At 42.6% G+C, this 16103-nt stretch overlaps 4 protein-coding genes across 4 annotated transcripts in view; 3 read left to right on the forward strand and 1 right to left on the reverse strand.

Moving 5' to 3' along the window:
• The window catches only part of LOC309359310 (olfactory receptor 2V1-like), a gene marked incomplete at its 3' end in the record, with an annotated part of 107792 nt that overhangs the window by 16058 nt on the left and 75631 nt on the right, over nucleotides 1-16103 (forward strand). The gene's annotated exons all lie outside the window — the stretch shown is intronic.
• The window catches only part of LOC309365064 (olfactory receptor 2D3-like), a 99084-nt gene that overhangs the window by 12588 nt on the left and 70393 nt on the right, over nucleotides 1-16103 (forward strand). The gene's annotated exons all lie outside the window — the stretch shown is intronic.
• LOC309359317 (olfactory receptor 2AG2-like) lies at nucleotides 4476-5800 on the reverse strand (the record flags this gene model as incomplete). The annotated part of the gene is made up of 1 exon (XM_081892843.1): nucleotides 4476-5800. The coding sequence occupies exon 1, from the start codon at nucleotides 5514-5516 to the stop codon at nucleotides 4476-4478; it is 1041 nt and encodes a 346-aa protein (XP_081748969.1). The 5' UTR covers nucleotides 5517-5800.
• On the forward strand, nucleotides 14632-15547 carry LOC309359327 (olfactory receptor 2T27-like; the record flags this gene model as incomplete). Its single annotated transcript, XM_081892851.1, has 1 exon — nucleotides 14632-15547. Exon 1 carries the CDS (start codon nucleotides 14690-14692, stop codon nucleotides 15545-15547), a length of 858 nt encoding a protein of 285 aa, XP_081748977.1. The 5' UTR covers nucleotides 14632-14689.

Raw genomic sequence — 16103 nt, forward strand, 5'->3', positions numbered from 1 at the left:
GCCTTTCACCTAAATTTCTGTTTAAAGATGAGCATGGAAGAATTTTGGCGATAGAAATACAATATCAAGGAGAAAAAATTCTGATATTAGGAATTTATGCTCCAAATGAAGGAAAATCGGAATTTTACAAGAAGTTGCATGAGACTATGCTGGATTATCTGGACTACAACAACATCATTATGATGGGAGATATGAATGGAGTTGTATCAACTAACATGGATAAGTCACAGAATCAAAATATTTCCAAAGATGGGAGACTACCAAAGACCTTTTTTGAAATGACAGACAATATGGACTGGATTGACATTTGGAGAGTGAGAAACCCCTTGGGAAGGGAAGGAACATTTTTCTCTGAAGCCCAACTGACTTGGACAAGAATCGACCAAATATGGATAACTAGAGGTCTGGCACCTAAGATCAGAAAGGTGGAAATCTGCCCAAAGACATGCTCCAACCATAATGCACTGAGAATGGACATGACATTGATCCCAACCGGTTCCTTCAGATGGAAGATGAATGATGGCCTGTTTAGAGATCAGGAGATTACCAAGAAGGCCCAAAAAGCTTTAAAGGATTATTTTGAGATCAATATGAACACCACAGTGGAAAAAAGAACTATCTGGGACGCAAGTAAGGCCGTGATGAGGGGGTTCCTGATACAACAGAACACGGTAAAGAAAAGGAAACAAAATGAAAGAAAAGATAAAATTTTGGAAAAAATTAAGGAGTTAGAGAAGAAGCTAAGATCTAACCCGAAGTCTCAGCCGATTCTGAGAGAAATCAAACTTTACCAAGCACAATATTCCAAACTGATAAATCAGGAAATAGAATGGAAAATTAAACTAATGAAACAAAAAACTTTTGAGTCGGCTAATAAATGTGGAAAACTGCTAGCTTGGCAGTTGAAGAGGAGACAAAAGTTAAATACAGTGACAAATTTAGAGATTGAAGGAAGATGTATCCAGAACCCCGGAGAGATTAGAAAGTGTTTCCAGAGATATTTCAAAAAATTATACACTCAAGGGCCACAAGATGAAACTGAGATTAAACAATTCTTAGAGACAAATGGATTAGCAAAGTTGTCAGAAGAAAACAGATCAATCTTGAATGGCAAAATAACACGACAAGAGATTGAGCAGGCCATCCAGAACATGAAACAGGGCAAATCACCAGGACCAGACGGGCTGACCTCCAAGTACTATAAGACACTGAAAGACTATTTGATACAACCACTGATGGAGGTCAACAATGAAATTCTAGAGGGGAAGAAGGCGCCAGAATCGTGGAAGGAAGCTTTCATCACATTGATACCAAAATTGGAAACTGAAAAGACACAACTTAAGAACTACCGTCCCATCTCCCTTTTAAATGTGGATTACAAAATATTTGCAGACGTTTTGGCAAGTAGATTCAAGAGGGTTTTAAACAAAGTAATTCATAAAGACCAGGCAGGCTTTCTCCCAGGTAGACATATGTCTGCTAATACAAGGAACATTATAGATATATTGGAGCTTCTACAAACAGACATAAATACTAAAGCTGTTTTAATTTTCATAGATGCGGAGAAGGCCTTTGACAATATATCCTGGAAGTTCATGAAGGGGAATTTAAAAGAAATGGGAGTGGGCCGGGGGTTTGAGAATGGGATTGATGCAATATATTCAGAACAAAAGGCTAAATTGATAGTTAACAATGTGGTTAAAGAGTTTAAAATTGAAAAAGGAACACGACAAGGCTGTCCGATCTCCCCGTTATTATTTATTTCGGTCCTGGAAGTGCTCTTGAACATGATTAGAGGGGACAGGTTGGTGGAAGGGATACAGGTCGGAGCGAAACAATATAAACTTAAAGCGTTTGCAGATGACTTAGTTTTGACATTACAGGAGCCAGAATCTAGTACGAAAAGAGTATTACAACTGATTCAAGACTTTGGTCGGGTGGCGGGATTTAAACTAAATAAGCAAAAAACTAAGGTGTTGGGAAAAAACTTGACAGATATTGAGTCGGAACGGTTTCAGAGAGAGACAGAGTTAACTGTGGTTAAGAAAGTCAAATACCTAGGGGTAAACATAACAGCAAAAAATCTGAGTCTGTTTAAAGATAACTATGAAAAATGTTGGTCTGAAATTAAGAGAGACTTGGATAGCTGGTCAAAATTAAAACTTTCATTGTTAGGTCGAATAGCTGCTATCAAGATGAATGTATTGCCAAAAATGTTGTTTTTGTTTCAGACATTGCAGATTGTAGACAAAACGGAGTGCTTCCGGAAGTGGCAGAAAGATATTTCTAAATTTGTCTGGCAGGGCAAAAAGCCCAGAATTAAGTTTAAGATACTAACGGACGCAAAAGAAAGAGGGGGCTTTGCCCTGCCAGACTTAAAGTTGTACTATGAAGCCGCAGCTTTCTGCTGGCTAAAAGATTGGCTACTTCTTGAGGACACGGACGTGCTGGATTTGGAAGGTTTTAACAATGCTTTTGGATGGCATGCATACTTATGGTATGATAAGGTTAAGATTAACAAGGTCTTTAAGAACCATATTGTCAGAAAAGCAATATTTAATGTCTGGACAAGATACAAAGACTTATTAGAGAACAAAACACCGAGGTGGCTGTCACCCTTGGAGGCTAAGGCCCGAAAAAGACCTAATATGGAGGCCAATTGGCCAAAATATTGGGAAATATTAGAAAGAGATGGAGACAATTGGAAACTGCAGAGTTTAGAGAAAATGAAAGATAAAGTGCGAGACTGGTTACACTATGCTCAGATCAAAGAAGTGTTTAACAATGATAAAAAGTTAGGATTCCAGGTGGAGAAATCGAAATTGGAAACAGAATTGTTAGAACCTAAGACCAAGGTACTTTCAAAAATGTATAACTTGCTGCTGAAATGGAACACACAAGACGAAATGGTCAAATCGGCTATGATAAAGTGGGCTCAGGATATTGGGCACAACATTATGTTTGAGGACTGGGAAAGGTTATGGACCACTGGGCTGAACTTCACAGCATGTAATGCTCTGAAGGAAAATGTAATGAAAATGATATATAGATGGTACATGACCCCAGTGAAATTGGCTAAAATATACCATTCGTCTGATAATAAATGTTGGAAATGTAAGGAAAATGAAGGAACATTCTTTCACCTCTGGTGGACCTGTCCTAGAGTGAAGGCCTTCTGGGAAATGATATATAATGAGTTAAAAAAGGTGTTTAAGTATACCTTTACCAAGAAACCAGAGGCCTTCCTTCTGGGCATGGTCAGCCAGAACGTGTTAAAGAAGGACAGAACATTTTTTATGTATGCTACAACGGCGGCAAGGATACTTATTGCTAAGAACTGGAAAACCCAAGATCTACCCACACTGGAAGAATGGCAGATGCAGCTGATGGACTATATGCAATTAGCTGAGATGACGGGCAGAATCCGTGACCTGGGAGAGGAGAGGGTTGAAGAAGACTGGAAGAAATTTAAGATTTATTTACAAAAGTACTGTAAATTGGTTGAATCCTAACAAGGAAGTCAGAGTAGAAATAACTGTCTACCATTAAATTACAATTTTATATTTGAGTTTAACCTAAATATTGGATTTAAGATCATAAACAAGATGATAATTTGCTTGAAAAATTTGTTTGTAATGATGAAAGTGGAAGCGGGAGACGTGAGGGAGTCCACAATAGAATGAAAGGATGTTATGAAACTTATTTTGTTTGTTAAATATGCATTTGTATGAAAAAACCTCAATAAAAAATTATATATATAAAAAAAATATTATTCATTTTTCAGTTAGTGCAACAAACACAGTATACATTAAAGTGCATTGAAAAAAATTCCAGAGGAGTCTCTGTGTTAGCTTCTCACTGCAAAAACAGTCAAAGGGTGCTGTGGTGCCATAAAGATTGACAAAGCTTCCTTGGACTCGCTTTGTCAGATGCATGAAGTGAAACGGTACGTAATACAGTGGTACCTCAGGTTACAGACGCTTCAGGTTACAGACTCCGCTAACCCAGAAATAGTGCTTCAGGTTAAGAACTTTGCTTCAGGATGAGAACAGAAATCGTGCTCTGGCAATGCAGCAGCAGCGGGAGGCCCCATTAGCTAAAGTGGTGCTTCAGGTTAAGAACAGTTTCAGGTTAAGGATGGACCTCCGGAACGAATTAAGTACTTAACCTGAGGTACCACTGTATGTAGGAGAAAACTGGAAAGTGGGATTTGAATGGAAATGAAATGCAAAAATGACCATCAGTGATCATCACCCCTTCAAAGTTTGCTAAAATGGGTACACCTTTTACAGTAGGGATAATCACTGAGATGATTGTATTAACACCTGCATTGGGGCAGGGAACTATTAATGAGAAACAGTGACAAAGAAGCATCTGATAAAGTAGGCATACGTCCATGAAGATTCAGAACATAATGAATCCGTTAATATTAATAGGGCAGCAAGACTTCCTGATGACATTTCCTGGGAGGTTATTCAAGATGTGTTTTTCCGGAACGTTTTCCTCAGTGCCGCCAGCACATCCCGATTCCTCAGGCTGTAGATGAGAGGGTTCATCATGGGAGTGACGATGAGGCAAAACACAGAAACCATATCGTCGTGGTATGGCATTTGGTAGGACCTGGGTCTCAAGTATTTGAACATGGCTGCCCCATAAAAGAGCCCCACCACAGTCAAGTGAGACAGGCAAGTGCTGAGAGCCTTGTGGCTCCTTTCAGAAGAGTGCACCCTCAAGACCGTAGCAAGAATGCACACATAGGAGGCCAGAATGATGGCTGAAGGGAGGATCAGCAGAAGAAAGCCAGTAAAAACCAGTGTCTTTTCCAAGCGAGATGTATCAGAACAGGACAACTTCAGCATCGACGGGAGGTCACAAAAGATGTGATGGATTACATTGGAGCCACAGTAGTGCAGTAGCCGCAGGTACATGCTGGGTCCCAAGGCACCAAAGGCACAAAACCAAACCACCGCGGTCAGGATGAGACAGACAGTTCTTCTCATGAGGACCGGATATTGGAGGGGCTTGCAGATTGCCACGTACCTGTCATAGGACATTACTGCAAGGATTAGGCATTCTGCGTTGCCCATGAGCAGTACGAAAAATATCTGGGCTGAGCACCCAGTCAGTGAAATGGTGTTCTTCTCCCTTAAAAAGTCCACAAGCATTTTAGGGCCGATGGCGAGAGTTTGAGAAATATCCATGACAGACAACTGACCAAGGAAAAAATACATTGGGGAATGGAGGCCAGAGTCCACGTGGATCAGGTAGAGGAGGAGGCTGTTTTCAGAGAGGACCATGATGAACATCATGACAAACAGAGTCATGATAACACTGGGTGATTTCGATTGGCTCAAAAAACCCATAAGAATGAATTCTGACCAAGATGTTGCGTTGTTCTTTTCCAGGACCTCTTGAGTTGGCTTGCTTGAATCTGAAGAGACAAGGAGAGACAACGCATAGGGAAGGTAGTCCTTGAGTGCTGCCATTTTATTCTTACTATTTTCACTGAATGTCATTCTTTTTTTTTCCCTAAGAGAAGAAATGGGGTAGTAAAGTCTTCAATGGGAGTTCCAGAGAGGAGATTGCAGCCGCCTTACTCCTCCTCCAGTCCTACTGCTGCAGTGCTGCTTTGAACTAAGCCATGGTTTGGCTTAGCATCCCAACCCAGACTCATGCTGTAAACCCATTTAACAAACCTTGGCTACAGACTGTGCTCTCTTTGGTCTGAATGGCATGCTAAACCAAACCGTGACTTAGTTCACAGCAGCATGGCAGGAGGAGGAGTGGGGAAGGAGCAAAGTGGTTGCAATCTCATCTCTGGGAGCCCTAGTGCTTTTGCTGACCCATGGTTTGGCTTAGCGTTGCACGTGAACTAGCTCATTGAGTGGAATTATGAATTAAGTAAATGCCAGTCATTCTCAGGACCCTTTTTTCCAGCTGGAACTCACTGGAACTCCATTCTGGCACCTGCCACTGCCATTCTAAGAGAACGAGGGAGGCGTTCATGGTGAGTTCTGGCACCTCTTTTTCTAGAAAACTGGTACTGGTCATTCCATTCTAAACAAAGGAGCCCAGCGTGTGGTGTTCAAGCAACATGATTTAGAAGAAATGCAATCTATTGTCCCAGTTAACAGCCAGTGAATCATGTAGGCCCCCCTGACAGGTGCATTTATTACAGCCATAATAGCAAGAGCCCTTTTCACATCTTCCGGATGTAGTGAGGTTCCCAACTGTGAGAGGCGAGCCCTGCAAATGCAGGCGTGAAAGTTATTTGCATATTATTATGATGATTATTTATTAAATTTGTATACCGCCCCTATACCTGTGGATCTGAGGGCAGTTCACAACATGAAATTACAATGTAAAAAGCACAAAATAATAATAAAAATATAGGATCCTGCTTCCATCCCCTATTCTCTATTACACACAAATTTTAAGTGTGAAGAGGACTATTAAATGCCGTCCTACCTTGACTTACCTTGGGGGAGAAGGACCTGTGGCCCTCCAGTTTCCTAGCGAATGGCCAGGGATGAGGAGGAGTACAATCTGTCAGTATCTGGAGGGACAATCCTAGTCTAAATAAAAGAAACGTAGGCTATACATTCCTCGATAAACAAATGAGAAAATATTTGCGCAACTCATTTCATTAGCACAGAACATAAAACAACCATCTCAAGTCATCTGTTTTATTTTTACTGCTGGATTGCAGGTGTAAAAGGTGTACCTGTATCATTGTGAATCCTTAAGGTGGCAATGGGAGGATCCCACATCTCAATATCTCCCGAAAACGGAGATGCTCTTTGTTATTTGACGGCACTTTGGGGCTTAATCTCTGTTTTGGAGATATTGCTCAATTCTAGACAGCTTTTGTTGGTTAAAAAAAGCAGGCTCTGCCTTCATCATCCAAGGGAAAGTCTCTCATTCTGTAGGGAAAACAGTCCCAAGACTTCAATTAAGTGGCTGATAGGAGAAGCAAAATGGCTCTGAATAAGTTTTACACTGGCAGGTGCCCAGCAGTTCTACACATCAGCCCTTCTAACAACTTGCAGGCCAGTTTCTAAAAAGGAGGGTGGGGTGGAGCTTGCTTTTTTGTTGCAGCTACTTGTACATTTTTAGAATTCACTTTCTGTGTACAGTCATACCTCATGTTATGTTTGCTTCATGTTACGTTCTTTCAGGTTATGTCCTGCGGCGACCCGGAAGTACCGGAAAGGGTTACTTCTGGGTTTCGCCACTCACGCATGCGCAGAAGCACTAAATCGTGCTTCGCGCATGTGCAGAAGCGCCAAATCGCGCCACGCACCTGCGCCGATACGGGGCTTCAGGTTGCGCTCTTTTCATGTTGCGAATGGGCCTCCGGAACGGATCCCATTTGCAACCAGAGGTACTACTGTAATTGCTTTGTTTAACCTGAGATGCACAGTGGCATGGCCTCTTTATCATATTCTTAGTTTGTTTTTAGGAAATTTTACTGTTGTTTTTTTGTTGCTTTTATGTAAACCATGCAGATATTTTATTACGTAAAGTAGTGAAAAATGTGGTAAATAAACAGCATCTGAGAAACATGCCTATGGCTCACGCAACTCCTTACCTCCTGCTTGTGGGATTCCAAGATGCATTGGGGTGGCCACTTTAAACAGGATGGTGGACGAGATGGGGCTTTGGTGTGATCCATCGGGGTTCTTGGGATCTTTAGGGTCCATGGATTATGGAGTGGAAACTTACCCATAGCTTCGTTAAGTAGCTGCCCGTCCTTGTTTGGTAATAAATCATTTCATGCCAGGAGTTGACCAGAAGGAAAAAAACAAACCTGGAAGAAGAGGGGGATAAGACTTTCAACTTTGTCGAGTGGTGTTAGCATAGACTCAGGCAACTAGGCTTGAAAAAAGTTGAAATGTCTTAGAAAAGAAAAGCCTAGTTACTGGTGGGAGTCAGTCAGTGTGGTGTATGTTGGATATATCCATAAATGTATGTATGTATGCATGCATGGATTGCAAGTGTGCTGTGAGTTTGTAGGGTGTGTGGTGTGTTTGTGGAATGCCAGCTATGGCCATCCCCACTTTGAGCATGCCCAGTTGAATGGAGTCCTTGGGGTGGTGGGGAGTCCTATTGTCAGGTGTGCGTGAAGGAGCCAGGCCCTGTGACCAATAGGACTTTGCAGGACTGGGGCTTTCCTAAGTTTGTTCTGAAGAGGCAAGGTGCAGCCGCACAGGTGAGGCCAATTGGTAACTCACAGCACCTGGTGGCAAGAGCTGGGAAGGGAGATAAGGTCAGCATTTCCCTTCGGCTCTTTGCCACAGCAACATGCTTCCTGCCTTGCTGCGTTTGGCTTCTTGCTTCCTGATCCTTGAACCTCAGCTTCTTGACTCCCTGCTTCTTGATCCCCAAAGCCTTGACTTCTGGACTCCTTGCTTCTTGATCTTCGGGCCCTTGGCTTCTTGACTCCTGGCTCTCTGACCCTCGGACTCTTGGCTTCCTGACTCCTGGCTTCTGGACCCCTGTTCCTGTTCCGACCCTGCCATCTTGCCTCCGGTCCTGACGTCCCCTGCTGGGACTTCGATCGCCCGTGAACACCTATTTTCACACTGCCCAACACCTGAGCATGGAACATATGACTCTTCCGCTGTTTTGTTGTTCAGTAGTTGGGTAGGAACATTAATTATCACCGCCATCCTCAATACTATGCCCCTATCTGGACAGGAATAGCCTAACTACTGTTGTCTATGCTCTGGTAACCTCAATGTTAGACTGGACCCATCAAGCGAACAGCAACAGCTGCCAGACTTGGACGGCAGCCCAGGGGACGAAGGGAGGTTTACCATGGGAAGATCAGAGGAAAGGACAGGGGGGAGTTCACAGCCCAGAGAAACACAGGAATTGGCAGACAATAGCTTGTCCGAACCAGTTTGCAAACCTCTCAGCGTGCAAGAACGCAGAAGAGGAGGAGTACAAGAAAAGGGAAAATTAACATCACAGAAATGACGGAAGAGATTCGTTTTCACGCTTTGTTTCCGGAGGAAGAGGAACAACGCTGAGGATTTAGTTGAGTCATAATCGGGATAGCCATAAGTCACGGGGGCAGAGCATGTGGCATGTTTTTTCTGGAATAAAACCAACTTTTAATTGACTGTGCGTGTACGCGTCTTGCTGCCGCTACACTCAAGGTTAGATTACTGCAATGTGTCATATGCAGGGCTGCCTCTGAAGACTGATCGGAAACTAGAGCTAATGCAGAATTCAGTAGTCAGGTTGCTCACTGGAGCAAGACGGTTTGAGCATATTACACTGAACCTGGTCTGACTGCACTGGCTACCAATTAGTTTCTGGGCCCAATTCAAAGTGCTGGTTTTGACCCATAAAGCCTTAAATGGCTCAGGACTGCAATACCTCAGGGACTGCCTCTTTCCATATGAACCTACCCAGACCCTGATATCATCTTTTGAGGCCCTTCTTTGTGTGCCTCCTCCTTGAGAGGTCTGGAGGGTGGCAACAGGAGAACGGGGCCTTCTCTGCAGTGGCTCCCCATCTGTGGAATGCTTTCCCAAGGGAAGTTCGCCTGGTGCCTTCACTACACACCTTTAGGGACCAGGCAAAAACATTCCTTTTTAACCAGGCATTTGGTTGATCTGATTTATATCCTATGCCCTTTTAAAATTTGTTTTTTGTGTGTGTGTTTGGGGGGGGGGAATGTTGTTTTTATTTTTATTAGGTATTTTGTGGTTTTATATTTGAATTTTATTCTGTGAACCGCCCTGAGACCCCCGGGTGTGGGGCAGTATATAAATTCAATAACTAACTAACTAACTAACTAACTAAATAAATAAATAAAACAAAATATTATCAAATACAGTCCAGGAAAATGACAGCATTTTCAGACTATGAGTGGTAAAGTTACAGCAACTTTGGAATGTGAGTTGTAGGAAGTTTTCACTTTTGAACTGCATTAAAGTTCGGTAACAATTAAAATCTTGGATTTGGAACCAAATTCCCTAAAGATGGAGTTGGCTGAACATTTCTCCATAGAGATTAGAAATTGTATATGTGGCGGGTAAGAAATACAGGTCCAGGTTTGAATGTTTCAAAATTTTAAGGCATCTATATTTTTCCTGCCTCTAGAAACAGGGAGCCAGTAGGGTTAAGCAAACATTTTGCTGTAAATGTAAGTTAGGAAATGTTGCTTTTTCAGGGAGTATGAATTGGTTTTGTTTAGGGTTTAGAATTCAAAAACATAAGTATGTCAAAAGGAAGCAAAGGCATAAGAACCTCTATAGGGATGACATCCACCCTCTGCTTTTGAATATTAAAATATTTTCAGTGTATCTCATTAATTTAAAATGACAGGTCTCCCCCCTCGAAGAATGTAGTGCAAAGCATTTTTGAAGTAGAAGAAGAGTTGACTTGTAACCCATTTTAATTGGATCACAGTGCATAGTTTAATCAGCCAAAGAGAAATGAGGAACAATATTTAATTAATCTGCAGGAGCAACAAAATGTTTCAAAGGAGCATTTGCAACTAAATTCCTTTTTTTAAGCCTACACTTTCCTCTCCTACTCAACAGCACCAGCCAACGCAGGTATGTAATTCTTAACTTTTGCAGAGGCCATACTTTATTTGGGTGGTATCCAACTTAGTCCTACTCAGAGAAAACCCACTGAAATTAACACACCTAAACTAATCATGTCCAGTAATTACAATGGGTCAACTTGGAGAAGGACTACCATCAGATGCATATTTTTTTGTAATTTGATGTTCCATAATGTTCATTCATGATAACATCCACTTTCTTATACACAAAAAGTCTATCATAGAAGGGCAAATTGAATCAGAAAATGTATGTACGTACAGGAATGCTTATGAACAGTGTATTCCGTTCTCATGCTTGGGCTGAGTTTGGGCAGAATGCAGAGCTTTGTGTATCTGTAAAAGCATTATAAAGCTTTGAAATATGATCCATTCGGGGCATTCATTCATTACTTTTTTCGTCCAACCTTTCATTTATACTCCTGTACAGGCTGCTAGATGGGACGCGGGTGGCGCTGTGGGTTAAACCACCGAGCCTAGGACTTGCCGATCAGAAGGTCAGTGGTTCGAATCCCCGCGATGGGGTGAGCTCCCGTTGCTCAGTCCCTGCTCCTGCCAACCTAGAAGTTCAAAAGCACATCAGAGTGCAAGTAGATAAATAGGTACCACTCCAGCGGGAAGGTAAATGGCGTTTCCGTGCGCTGCTCTGGTTTGCCAGAAGCGGCTTAGTCATGCTGGCCACATGACCCGGAAGCTGTACGCCGGCTCCCTCAGCCAATAAAGTGAGATGAGCGCTGCAACCCCAGAGTCGGCCACGACTGGACCTAAGGGTCAGGGGTCCCTTTACCTTTACCTCTACAGGCTGCTAGGCAGGTCAGAGTGAGGCAGGGTTAAGGTTAACCAATATGATGGCTTCCAGAAGTTCTAGGGGCTCAAACTTCCATTGTCTGTGAACATTGGCCATGCTGTCTAGAGATGATGGGAATTGGAGTACAATTCCCGGGATCACATTCACCCGGTGCTATACCAGCTGCACTGGCTCCCTGTGGATCAGGTTTAAGGTGCTGGTTTTAACCTTTAAAGCCCTTAACGGCCTAGGACCCTCGTACCTACGGGACTGCCTCTCCTGGTATGTCCCGCAGAGGAGCTTACGGTCTTCAAACAAAAACATCTTAGAGGTCCTGGGCCACAGGGAGATTAGGCTGGCCTCAACCAGAGCCAGGGCTTATTCGGCGGTGGCCCCGATCTGGTGGAACGCTCTGGCAAGCCTGACCCCCTCCTTTGGCAATCCTCACAGAACTCTAGCCCAATGGTTGCCATTAATCTGATTTGAATTGATTTTATAATGAAATGATTTTAGAATGTTGTATCATTTTAAAGTTGTTAGCCGCTCTGAGCCCGGCTTCGGCTGGGGAGGGCGGGATATAAATAAAATTTTATTATTATTCATTATTATTACAACAACCACCTCTGGAAGAGAGGGCACTACCGTTTTACGATAGGCTACATCTCAACTAGGGATGCAGGTGGCGCTGTGGTCTAAACCACAGAGTCTAGGGCTTACCGATCAGAAGGTCGGCAGTTTGAATCCCCGTGACAAGTGAGCTCCTGTTGTTCAGTCCCAGCTCCTGCCAACCTAGCAGTTTGAAAGCACATCAAAGTGCAAGTAGATAAATAGTTACCGCTCCAGCTAGAAGGTAAACGGCGTTTCTGTGTGCTCTGGTTTGCCAGAAGTGGCTTAGTCATGCTGGTGACATGAAGCGGAAGCTGTACGCCGGCTCCCTCGGCCAATAAAGCAAGATGAGCACCGCAACCCAGAGTCAGCCACAACTGGACCTAATGGTCAGGGGTCCCTTTACCTTTACCTTTACATCCCAACCATTGGCTGTTTCAGAAGAGGGCATTAGGGCTGGATTAATCTCATGTACTTCACTCTCTTTCTCCCCCTAAAACAGAGGGTTGGTAGGGCTTTGAGGAACTCTTCCAAAATTCCTCCTGGATTTGGGAGTTCCAAATGACCGGGTCTTCTTTCCAAAACAGAATAAATGGGAATTAGATTTGCCTGCCACTCCAGCCAACTTTCCCATTCACATGTATTCATTAATGAAACACTGCCCCCCCCAAAAGGGTGTGCGTTCGTGTCCTGGCATTGTACATTCATTTGCATCATTACCATTTTTGTCTCATAGGATGCAGGGATGGGGAGAATTTATATTCTGTTTGCACATAAAGGCAAATCTACCTATTCCGCACTCTTCAGAAACCAAAAGCACAGCCATCCTTTGACTTCACACTACATCTGAATTTTGCAATTCACTTCTCTGGTTAAATACTGTTTGCATACATGCATAAACTAGAGTTAATGCATATATTAGTGAGAATGTATTATATTATCAGAAATTGCCTTGTAGAAATGTTTGCATTAGGCAAAATTGTATACACAAAGATGGGTATTGGGAGAAATTCGTATTAGAATGCTGCTGAAATTTCACTGGGCCTTTAAAAATAAACAAACTACAAAGTCTAGTGGAAATGGGAATAAGTGAATTTAAAGCTGGCCGGAGTGTGGGGGTTAGTGGGGAAGAGAGATTTCCCCATTCCTAGCGGTATAACACATGTATGGATCTGTATAATAATAAACCACTACATTTTTTTTTTAAAAAAACATTCAATCATACACAGGATCTCATCAAAATTGTGCTTGTGTGTTTTATCTACCATGCATACCTGTACTGTATTCTTCTGTTTGGAAGTTACCGGTAATTTAATAAATTGTCCTAGTTAAGCCAGAAATCAGACGGAGAGGAAGCATGGAGCAGACCAGGTAAAATAATCATGGAGTAGCATGTTTGATGTTTTATCGTGTTTTTAATATCTGTTGGGAGCCGCCCAGAGTGGCTGGGGAAACCCAGCCAGAAGGGTGGGGTTTAAATAAATTATTATTATTATTATTATTATTATTATTATTATTATTATTATTATTATAGAAATCTTCTCATGCCTAAGAATATAGCTGCAGTCACGGAAACAAGCTATTAGACTGACGTGCCTGCCCATATACTATTATTAGTGATGCTTTTATAACCCTTAATTCCAAACTAGACTTCTAAGTGGCTCACGGTTATTAAAATATTACTGGTAGCATCGTATAGTTACCAAACTTTATTTCATAAATTTTATATACTACTTAATTGCAAAGAAAAATCCCCCCCAAATCAACAAGGTTTACAAAAAGAATAAACCAGTGAAATAGTAAAAACAATTAAAACACTGAGGAAATTAAACCCAGCAATAAAATAAAGACACAGCAGCATTCCAGATAGGCTTGTCTAAACAAAAATGTTTTTAGCAAGCACCAAAAAGAGCACAATAGAGTTTCCAAGTCCTGCCTATTGAGCATTTCTCCTGATTTCTTTGCACAATGATCACAAGGAGATTTTATATTGTTGAGTAATAATAATAATAATTTATTATTTATACCCCACCCATCTGGTTGGGTTTCCACAGCCAGAATATTAAAAACATAACAAAACAGCAAACTTTAAAAACTTCCCTAAACAGGGTTGCCTTCAGATGTCTTCTAAAAGTCAGACAGTTGTTTATCTCCTTGACATCTGATGGGAGGGTCAATTCAAATGTAGCCCCACGTAGAGCGCATTGCAGTAGTCCAAATGGGAGATAACCAGAGCATGCACCACTCTGGCAAGACAGTCCACAGGCAGGTCGGGCCTCAGCATTCATTCTGATTTGTTTTGCAGGGAGGTTATACAACATTGCCTCAAGCAATGTTAAGTGGCACTTTCAAGAGCATTTCCCCATCGTTAGGGTGAAGGGAAGAGTGGGTTTGTTTCATAACAGTGCTAAGTTGGTCCTCTTTAATTCCACAACCTGAACTAGCTGACTAAATCCCACCTGGAAGCTCTCAGAGATTCTTCTAACACACTGTATTTTAAACTGCACTATCATTGTTGTTTATGTTGTGCAAAGAATGGATGAACATTAACTCTGCAATTATGAACAGCGTTTCCCACATGCTTTTTCTTTGTGTTTTCAAGCGAAATCCTGGCAAATGAAAGAGGAATGGGAGAAGGAAATATTACATCCTGGACAGTTTTCCTTCTTGTCGGGCTTCAGCACCAGAGGTCACCCAGGGTTTTTCTTGGTCTGATGCTTTTCATGTTTGTAATAGCTCTGGTGGGAAACGGACTCCTTCTTTTCCTAATGAGAACGGACTCTGGCCTGCAGACGCCAATGTACTTCTTCCTCAGCCAACTAGCCTTCATGGACCTCTGCCAGGTTCTCTCGATTGTTCCTTCCATGACAGTGAATTTTGTAACCCAGAGATATGACACTTCACTCTGTGGGTGTGTCGCCCAGATTGCTGTCACGCTGACACTGGGCGGAGCAGAATGCCTGATCCTGGCTATCATGTCCTATGATAGGTATGTGGCTATTTGCAGGCCCTTGCAATATCCAATCCTCATGAGAGGGGAAATCTGCTATCTTCTGTCAGTAGCGGCCTGGTGTTGGTCTTCTGTGCAGGCCCTAACCTGTTCCCTCTATGTTCTGCCTCTTCCCTACTGCAAATCCAATGTGATCAACCATTACATGTGTGATTATCCAGCCCTTGTTCAGTTGTCCTGCTCTGACAATTCTGCCTTCAATAAAGTCACATATTTGGGGGATTTCCTAGTTTTTCTCATCCCCATCTCAGTCATCCTGGCTTCCTACATAGCCATCCTACTTCAAGTTCTCAGAGCACGCTCCTCTGGAAGTAGCCACAAGGCCTTGGGGACCTGCTTGTCCCATTTGTGTGTGGTGGGGATCTTCTACGGATCGGCCATTTTGATGTACATGACCCCTGCGTCCTCCTACACACCAGAGAAGTCCATGGTTATCATAGCCTTTTGCACCATGGTCCCTGCCTTAACGAACCCTTTTATATACAGCCTGAGGAACCGGGATGTGTTGGCGGCATTGAGAAAACTCCGTGCAAAATGTACAGTGCTTAAAATTATTTGTTAGATAAACATATCGGCAGGTTCTGGAGGAGCCAGCGAAATCCACTTCCGGAAATATAATGGAAGGTTATGAAGAAGGACAGAAGCAATGTCTGTTTATAGACTGTCCATACTAGTCCCCCTCAGCCCCCATCCTGCCTCCTTGGCTACTCTGAAGAATCCACCTCATGCAATAGCCAAACCAATGTGATCAGTTTCCACCTCTTTATTCCACCCCCACCTTCTTTGCAGTGCCTTCCTTGTTTCCCGTGCCTTTGCTGTGCTGGTGTTTGAAGTCTAGATAAGTGTCACACTTGACACTTGAACACTTTGGGTGACCTTTCGGTTCACCTTTGGGTGGGGAAGTGCCTTTGCGGGCACCATTCTGAGCCTTTTTCAGCTTGGTTGGGAAGTCAGTCATTTAATGATATCTAATTTGCTGCTTACCATGTTGTTGGAAATGAAACACCGGTCCGAAGACTGGGGTCCTGGGACCCTTAAAATAAAACCTGAACAAAATTGGTGAAGCAGCAAAATGTTTCTAGAGACATACTTGCAAGGATGGGCTTCCAAAAACAGGC

This window comes from Podarcis melisellensis (genome assembly GCF_964234715.1).
Source record: "Podarcis melisellensis genome assembly, chromosome: 2".
Classification (NCBI taxonomy): domain Eukaryota; kingdom Metazoa; phylum Chordata; class Lepidosauria; order Squamata; family Lacertidae; genus Podarcis; species Podarcis melisellensis.